This window comes from Lethenteron reissneri, chromosome 21 (assembly GCF_015708825.2).
Source record: "Lethenteron reissneri isolate LAM-NWPU_2019-01 chromosome 21, ASM1570882v1, whole genome shotgun sequence".
In the NCBI taxonomy this organism is placed as follows: Eukaryota; Metazoa; Chordata; class Hyperoartia; order Petromyzontiformes; family Petromyzontidae; genus Lethenteron; species Lethenteron reissneri.
This window is the reverse complement of record NC_083799.1, coordinates 21082608-21092503: the sequence shown is the minus strand read 5'-3', so window position 1 is coordinate 21092503 and position 9896 is coordinate 21082608. Positions and strand designations below refer to the sequence as shown.

At 43.7% G+C, this 9896-nt stretch overlaps 1 protein-coding gene across 1 annotated transcript in view; it reads right to left on the bottom strand.

Annotated features, from left to right (window-relative positions):
• VPS50 (VPS50 subunit of EARP/GARPII complex) overlaps positions 1-9896 on the bottom strand; it is a 106233-nt gene that overhangs the window by 5082 nt on the left and 91255 nt on the right. Inside the window, exons 23-27 of the mRNA XM_061556085.1 lie at positions 8697-8839; positions 7645-7741; positions 5231-5389; positions 2529-2650; positions 14-203 (exon numbers count right to left, since the gene is read on the bottom strand). Coding sequence (XP_061412069.1) covers positions 14-203; positions 2529-2650; positions 5231-5389; positions 7645-7741; positions 8697-8839 — 711 coding nt within the window. The remainder of the gene's footprint in view (positions 1-13; positions 204-2528; positions 2651-5230; positions 5390-7644; positions 7742-8696; positions 8840-9896) is intronic.

Below are 9896 nucleotides of genomic sequence, written 5' to 3'. Positions count from 1 at the left end.
TGGGTGTCCGCACCCGGTGCTCCTTGATCCAGCGCTCCATGTCCCCCTCGGTCAGGTAGTAGGCCTTGATGTACGTCTCCACGTAGTCCTTGTCTGGGATCGGGCGCAGGTCTGTGAGTCGCTCCAGCTTGAGCAGGAACTGCTGGAAGTCGAGCTGCATGAGCGCTCGTCCCTCCGTGCTGCACTTCTTGGCGCTCGCAAATCTGCACTCACAAGCACGCACAGTTCAAATCCAAGCTGGACCCATCAGTGTCGATATCTTCTTCATCTTCTACGCGTTTGCCCCACTTATGTGAGGTGCCCGCTGTCTTTGCCAACCTTCTCCACACTGCCCTGTCCTGCGCCATCTCTCTTTCCGCTCCTCGGGTTACCATGTCCAATCAAACCACATTGCCCCACCTCCTTTTCTGCCTTCCTCTTGATCTCTTTCCTTCCACTTGCATCACTTGCGCTTTCTGACCCACAGAATTTCCCTGTTGTCTCTCCACGTGACCAAACCACACCAGGCTTTTCTCTATCATCTTCTCCGCGATTTCTACCACCTTGAGTCTTCCTCCCACTTCTTCATTTCTCACCCTGTCCTTCCTGAGCACTGACTGATCCTCAACCCATTACCCAAATTGAACCGCATTGGGATAATTTCTGCTGGTTCTTACCGAATGTTACTCAGGACATCAAGGTGTCGTATAAAGGCTCTTGTCCAAAATGCCAAGCCATCCAGCGGCAATGGTTTAATAAGCTATGCACTGCAAATGAGACTAGGATTTGTCTTGTTTAAATCATTGTTGCTGGAAAATTCTGGTCTGAAAGATGCATTGTTTAGAAGAACCACATTGCATTTTATTTCAGCAATTAAACAAATACAATCTCTGCTGTTTGCCAATTTATGTATAATTTGCAACAAGTTGTAATTTCTCACGGTGACATGCAGACCAACAATATGTTTTACTGAAAATATTAATGGAAATCGTTAAAACCACCAAATGCACCTCCATCCTTCACCACACCCTTAACTCTGTGGCCGGTCTTGTTTGTGTTATCTTGTAATAGCGGCAAATGATTATTTAACTGCAACATTTATTGTACAGTAACGAACATTAACTTTAACACGTACATTACTTGAGAATACAATAATGTAGTCTAAATCCCTTAAATTTGGCTGTTAAAAACTAAAATGTTTCTCAGATTTAGAAATGCAAAGGAATTTTAAAAAGAGCAGCCAGGACTGGAACTACATTTTTCCAAGACCACCTTTTTAGCTTTTGTTTCTAATCCAGATTATTAATACGTACCATTAACAACCACCACTGTTGGTAAATGAAGAAATAGTCTACGCAACTATCTGACCCAAACATAGCCCAGCTCCACTTTTTTAGTGGCGCCACCCTAATGCTGAACATTTCCATATCCAGTGGCTCAGGAACAACTGCAGTTTTGGCTATATCCCACGATATTTATCGAATGGAATCTATGGTTTCATCCCACCGGGCAAAATTTCTTTTGATGAAGCAAGTTTCAAGCAATTACTTAACCGCAAGTTGGCTAAACCCACTGAGGTCCGGGGCAGCACCACAGGGCCTTATATCATATAATCACGGTTCTTATTTCGGTACATCAGGGCATTAGGTTATGTTTTAATGTGGTGCTATTGCTTTTATTCCCTAGCCCTTTCATCTTTTTTATTAAGCCAATACATTTTAAAAAGTTGACGCCTATATAAACACTGAGTATAAATTCCGTTGATATCATCTAGCATTCCAAAGTGTAGCCACAAATCTAATAACTATCGCTGCGGGAATTGTTAATGTTTGTAAAAAAAAAGCATTCAAGTATGATGCAGTGTAACTATTGCAGTACCCCAAACCCTGCTTTTAATTACCATATGCAGAGCCAGCTAGAACGCCAGTGCTTCATAAGGGGGAGTCGCTATTGTACTACAGGATGTGACTGCCCAAAAGAATGTACGTGCGTGTAAACACACAAACACAAAGATGCACATGCTGCGTGCCAGCTTGCATTCTAACGCTCATCATGCTGATATACAGCACGGAAATATCTTTTTTAAAAATGTTGTATTTTAAGTCGATCATTGCCACTCTTGCTCAAAAAAATATATGGACAATTGCTTTGGGAATTTAAAGCTTTGTGGTAACATTCCTATGTGGTTGGTGTAGAGGTTTTGTAATTTCCATTAAAAAAATATTTTTTTATTTTCAGGTTTAACAAGAAGCCGACATATTTCCCGAAACAAAACTAAAATAGACTCCGACGTACTATTTCTGGAACTTTGTGAATAAACAATACAATAACAGATTGCGAATAAAAAATTAAACGAAAACGGTTAAAGTGTCTGATTTACATTATGGCATGACGTCCTCTCGCGCTTAAACTTGACCCTTTCTTTGGAAAATTACAACATGCTTTGACAAAAATTAACCTTATGTATCGTGAAATAAATCAAGCAAAGAATACGCACATTCCTCACTCACTGCATTTGTAGCTGTGCACGTGTACGTGGAATCACTTACCCCTCCACCAAGGTGCGGTTTGCTAGGCGGATGCAATGCTCCCACAGGACGTTCGAGACGGGCACGGGAATACGAACTCTCTTCGAGATCTCTGCCAGTCGCCTGCTGAACGCCTCAAACTCCTGTGGGGCATGCACACACGTGAGCGCTGCCATCAGCTAATGCCCCAGTGACAAGTGGAGTCCATACTTTGCATGAGCTTCCCTTAGTCCGACTCGGGCTCAGATGCGTAGCTAATGCACCGAGTTAACGCCAGCGCTGGGGTTGGTGGTCCAGGTGTCGTATTGATGTTAGGCCTAGCAGCACACGAGCTGTATTGGCAATCGGGAGCTGGTGATAAACAAATGCCCAACTGATCAAAACTCGGGCAGTTTGGAGATCGTCATTTAAATGAACAAAGACGCACTTCTGGGCCTGTGTTCATAACCGAGTACTTTAGGTGCTACGTGGAGGTTCACGTGGTTGTGACTTGCGACAGAACTGTTCCCCGAATGTGAGAGATCGAGCAACAACCTACAGTCTGAAAGGCTGTGAAGTAAAAGTACGTGGGGTTTTACCGCTATAGGATCAACTGGTAACAAACATGAAACATGTATGATTAACATCTTATATATAAAAGTAATCTTTTGTCTGTCTGTGTGTCTGTCTGTCTGCGCACACGCCTTATGACGCTTTGAACTGACAAACTGTTGGGTTTACATCTCAACAAAGTACACAGATACGACACAATAAGCCACCAAACTTAAAAGTGCTATTTGTTTTTTTCCATCCGTAAAATGTAAAGTAGTTAAATTAACAATTTATTATTGTTATTACGAAGCTTAACGCAAAAAAACAGAAGCAGAACGCTGAGGTAAATTCTGAAGTGTGATGTCCCCCCCCCACCCCAATGTGTGCAGTTACTACTATAGAGTCGGTAGATACTACTACTATAGTCAGTAGATACTACTATAGTCAGTATATACTGCTGCAGAGTCAGTAGATACTACTGTAGTGTCAGTAGATACTACTGTAGAGTCAGTAGATACTGCTATAAAGTCAGTAGATACTACTATAGAGTCAGTAGATACTACTGTAGAGTCAGTAGATACTACAGTAGATACTACTACAGAGTCAGCAGATACTATACTCTTTGGTTCTTTCGGTAAAGTCACGTAGGTATAAAATAAAATAAATCACGACGTTTCGGGCGCAACATAAGCGTCCATCATCAGGTGGGAAAGCATGGTCTGCTGCTGTGGCAGACTGTTTTAAAATGTTTGAAATTGGCGTAGCCCAAGGGTCATAAAGAAGTGGCCGGAGCTAGTGATGTTAATGTGAGAAATTAGTATGTAACTGTAAGATAGAAGGAGAGCGGCCTCCTGGACGAGGGCACGGGCTATGTTAATGTGAGAGATTAGCATGTAACTGTTATAGAGTCGATAGATACTACTATATAGTCAGTAGATACTACTCACTCTATTGTATGTAGGGTGTGTAAGTATATATGCCTACGGGGGGGGGGGGGGGGTAAAAATATTTTTTGAGGGGGGGTCGACAATTTTCAGAAACCTTTGAGATCAACTATTTACCCCACACTTTCTATAACTTTTTGATTCTGGATTCTGCAAGCCTCTTCTAATTTTGTTGACGGACAAATGGACAGACAAACGGACAACAGCTTAGTATTTGTGTATGTTTCTGTCATGTTTTTAAGAGAAGACAAGTTCTGAAATATATTTTTCCCCTGGGGAACGCCAAGGACTTCCTGTTAGCCAGTTATAAATATTGACTATTTCTAAAGTGAAATTAGTGGGAAAAAACAGCAGTCGTATGTATGTAGTATGTGTCTTGAACTTATTTCGTACTTTACATAGCCAACCGTGCTAATCGAAGGTTATTAGTTCCTTCCAAACTAATTGCAGATAAGAACAGAACGAATCAAAACTAATGTTTTGAAATTGTGAAAGCATCTGATGTATCAGTGAGTAGTTAATGACTAATCTAAACAGCACTGGTCCCAACAGCCTAGAAAAGCTTACAGAGAAATACAGGTGTGTGTGTGTGTTAAGCATGGTCCGAGCGGTCATGTTATGGTTATGCGCTACGAATCCAGCGACCCGAGTTTGATTCCCGCTCACGACCAATATCAGTGACGATTATCTGTACCGGTCCTGGACTTCCCTTCTAAGTTGACTCAGTCTCACATGAGTACCTGGCGTGGTGTGTAAACACCGTCACTCGGGATACAATGGCGCCCAGGCGTGGTGCCATTCCAGATTCATAGGTGCTCTTTAACATAACTTGCCACCACAATCTGATAAGGCTATTTGGGGGAAATTTATCTTTGTGTGGTCCAGACCTGCATCCCAAAAACATAGGTTTGATTCCCAACCATGGAAACCATCAATGGCAAGCTCAACTTATCTTCCCCAGGTGACAACGTCATTAAATGAATAGATTAACTTATTCACTTTAAGATGTTTTTTGTTCATGTTTTTGTTTTTTGTTTGTTGCGGTTGCACCCGATTCAAGAGCCGAATGGCTCACAGGGCTATACCTAATAAATTAACTTGAAACTTGAAAATGAACTTGACAAAGGCAGAGGGGAGTGGTAGTAGCCCTCCCACCCCCATGCACTGTATTGGCCTTGATATTTAACTTCAAACAACACCTTCCCCCCTATACCAAAGAGGCCACACGTGGCATCCTCGTCCCCTTGCCTTGAGGAGCGAGTCCACGTAGGGGCTGTGCTGTGACATAATCTCGCGCACGTCCCACTTGACGCCGGCCATGAGCAGCAGCGCATGCTCGTAGTCGATGGCCTTGGCCGCCACCATCCAGTAGACCGGCTTGCGCAGCTCGCCCACCGTGCTCACCGTCTGTATGGGCACACATCAGCGCCACTGCGTAAACCCTCCCCCCTTCACATTCAGGGTCACAGTAACCTCCCAGCAAAGTGTCAAGGGAGCCCTTTCACGAGAGACAGGCCTTCTTGTGTGTGCATGCTGTGGTGGTGGGGGGGTAATAATGGATGAAGAGCAGAACGTTTGTGGTGGACAAGTGTACAGTGAAAACAAAGCACTGCCATTGTAGTTAACACTGGCTTATGATAGAATATATACAATGCGCTAAATATGTGGACAGTGCCCCTTATTGTAATCTGCTTTTTAAAAGCTCTGAAAAAGGGTCATTGGCGAAAACATGTGTCCACTATTTATCTTTCCGGTTCATGATGAGATGTGTTTGGCCGACAATTGTGGTTTTAACATAGGCGATCTTATTCTTTGGGTCTTTCGGTAAAGCCACGTAGATATAAAACAAATATATCACGACGTTTCGATCGCAACGCAAGCAATCGTCATCGGGTGAAAAATAGCGAGAGAGCTGCTGAGACAGGATGTTATAAAGGTTTGAGATGGGTGTAGCCCAAGGGTCATAAGCGAAGTGGGCGAGGGCTAGTGAAGAAATTTGCATGTCAATGTAAGATCGGAGAGAGCTGGGCAACCTCCACGATGACGAAGCTGCACAGGTGGCCCTTGTATGTATTGTGAGAGATTAGCATGTCAATGTAAGATCGTAGAGCCACCGCCACATCAAGGAAAACGAGCAACGGTGGCTGTGTTAGTGAGACATTTAACCTCTTAATGTAAAGGCATTTAACCTGTTAATGTAACATCAGAGAGTCGAAAAAAACTACTAAACATCACAGCCAGTCATGACTTAACCTGGTTAAGAACGTCCTTCCAATGATTGCTCAGTTTGTACCCATCTTCTCGGTTGAAATTGTGTCTGTGTTTATATATCTGGATGGCTTCATGAACGAATCTTTGCTGATAGCCAGTGGGTTTGCAGAGTCGTCGTGAAGGTTGTGCAGCTCTCTCTGATCTTACATTTACATGCATATTTCTTCACTAGAACCGCCCACTTCACGAATGACCCTTGGGCTACACCCATCTCAAACCTTTATAACATCCTGCCTCAGTAGCTCTCTCACTATTTTTTTAGCCGATGACGATTGCTTGCGTTGCGATCGAAACGTCGTGATATTTTATTATTTTTCTATCTACGTGGCTTTACCGAAAGACCCAAAGAATGTGAATTCCTGCAGTCACGAAAGCTTTAAGTCAAGATTCATAGGCTATCTTAAATTTAGATTTAAAGTTTTCGTGACTGCAACGTAAAAAAAAAATTCATTTTTATCATTTTATTATTTCCCTTCTACGTGACTTTACCGAAAGAACCAAGAAGAGGCTATCTTAACTCGAAAAAAATTCACAACAAATCGGATTGATAGAATGTCTAAAACAAATCATATCTTACGATAACGTACAAGATTTTGAGAGGCATGGGGAGAATGTCTGCTGCCTAGCTTCTTCTCTCTTATCTCAAATTACTTTTCTCTGATCTCCACTGCATTGAAGCTTTTGTCTTAAACCGGGACTTGATCAGAGGGTTTCAGCAGTGTACAAGACCATGAGTAAAACATTCCATATAGAACAGACAGCAGAGAACAGGGAGGAGACTCCGATGAAGAAACGGTCGACTCGCAGTGTCAACAGAAGGCCTTGTGGTTACTGCAGCAGCAAGGAAGTTGAGTGTGGTGAAGAGAAACAGGTATCGTTAGCAGCAACGAATCCATGGGGGGACCTTGATGACAGGGATGGCTATCGCATAGCAAATGTGTTGTGTGTTTAGGCGTCGGTGGAGGAATACAACTGCAGGGGCGATGCGGTCTCGTTCATGTGTGCGGTAAGGAGTGTAGCCGTGGCATTATATACTTAATCTATTTGACATATTCATTTTAAGTGATTTGATTTCCTTTCGAAAGCTTTACACTCCAATAGTTTTTTGTACTGTTTGTTGTTGTAGCTTTCTGACCTGCCCCTACTGGATATCTGCTAAAAAGAGCTTCATAGCTTACGAGGTTTCTCCAGGATAAATAAAGATTCCGATTCTGATGATTCGTGCGACAATGTAATATACACGTCAATGAAAATGATGATTATGATGATGAGAATCTTAATGAGGATGATGTGCAAGGCTTTGATGTGATCAATTTGTGATGTCTTCCTTTTGCTAATGTAATGTTTGGAATTTGACAAACATTTATCAACACCAAAGTCTCCAAACGCACCTGGGAGTAGAACTGCTGTAGGAAGGGCTTTTTGGCTTGAGGGATCATCGCATCGAGCTGGTTCTGAAGAAACTCAAACTGCTCCGCCAGGAACACCCTGGTGGGGGAGAGACAAAGACTGAGATTTACTGGTAGGAACCTCCTGGTTACACCAGCCCACAGGGGATTATTGTGTCTGTCCGTCCGTCCGTCGTGCAGGGAGGGGCTGGGTGGGGAGGGGAGGGTGGGGAAGGGCTGGGTGGGGAGGGTGGGGCTGGGTGGGGGGAGGGAGGGGTGGGGCTGGGTGAGGAGGGGAGGGGATGGTCACCCCGTGGTGCCCTTATAAAACTCAACGTTTAACCTACTCACGCCGGCTTGTGCCCGCCCTCACAGTCGGCCATATTTGCGGAATACACTAAGCCGCCGTTGACCCTGGCCATTGACCGAGCAACCCAACGTTCCTACCAGCTCCCTCCGCAGGAATGTGTTTCCCCTTCTCGCCTTAACAGACTGTTGGAACAAGTCCTGGAAGCTAACACCTGATGAAGGCCGGCACGGCACAAGGGGGGAAGAGTGGCCAGCACCACACCCAGCCATCTTAGTCTCCCCAGGGGCGATGTTTACACACCGCACCATGTACTCATTTTAGGTGGTTGAGTCAACCTAGGAGAGGCCCAGTATTGATTCAGATGCTCGTCACTGGTGTAGGCTGCGAGTGGGAATCGAACTCGAGTCACCGGGTTCGTAGCGCAGGCTTATAATCACTATACATTAAGACTTAATTATCATGGCTAGAATTAGAGACATGGTCAGGGTTAAGGCCTGTAATAAAAGTTAGGATTATGATCATTATAAAGAGTATCCATTTAAATTGAAGACCTTTAGTTGAGGCTCGGATAATGCTAGAGGTATGGTAAGGGACAATGATTAAGGTTGGAGGGTGAGTACTGGCCATCCAAGTCTGGTGAATGTTAAGGGCTATGGTTAACGATGAGGGTCAGAGCTGAGGGTTAGCAGACACAGAGTCAATGGTTAAGAGTTAAGGGCAGAGAAGGAGGCCCGCCAATGCTCACAGGGACTCGGTGGCAACGATCCTTTCCGCGAGACCATACAGCGTATCCGTGCGTATCAGGTCCACCAGCCGGCTGAGGTGCGGGCAGGGCACCTTCTCCCTGCGCTCCTCTGGCACACTCACCACAGGGTCTGTCTGAGCCTCCTGCGTGCGCACACACACACACGTGCAGACACACAGACACAAAACACGCATATGTACCCAAATACGCGCACACGCAAAGACGAGCATATGCACACACAATGACAAAGATCCCCCGTATAGCCTTAACAGACTGTTGGGGAAAATGCTGCTCGCGAGCACCTATTAATGCCGGCATGACACACGACGATGTTGACACAACGCACCAGATAATGATTTGAGGCCGAGTCGACTAAGGGGAGGCCCAGGACCAGGTTCAGGTAATCGTCACTGGTGTCGGCCGTGAGCGAGAATCGAACCCGGTTCGCTGGGTTCATAGCGCGGTGCGCTAACCACTACACTATCGCTTTCCAAAAACACACACATACATACACAAACTCATTCTCCATTTAGCCTCATAGGTGGTTGGGACAAGAGCTCAAGATAATACATCGACTAGAATTGCTAACGGTTTCAATATTGGCCCAATAACAATGTCACCGGGTTTATGAAAATATTGGCATTAACTTTCAGAACTCAAACCCAAGAATGTTACCTTGGCCATTCCAATTTTATACTCCGCTGCATTTTCATTTCAACCCCCAAGCTCACCGACTGAAGTTTGAACAGGGTTTACGTCTTGAATTAAAAAGATGAATGAGAATATGATGCAATTACTATGTTTTCATCACTTATTTTAAACATGTATAATTGTAATTGGCATGATTAAGACAGTTGTCACAATGATATTAATTTACATATCTGAATTCATGTGTCAGTTATCAACTTTTCCAGCTCCTAATATCGCCAGATACATTATATTCCAAAGCTAGATTTGAAGCTTTCGTGACTGCAAGGATTCATACTCTTAGGTTTTTTCGGTAAAGTCACGTAGGTAAAAATAAAAAATAAATAATAAAAATACTTTTATTATTGTTATCTATTTTTACCTACGTGACTTTACCGAAAAAACCTAAGAGTATATATTCCAAAGCCTCTATTTATTTGGTTTGTGACTAGCCATCACAATGGTATAAGCAATGCATTAAAAGTCTTCCAAAATCTGATTCATAGTATGTAT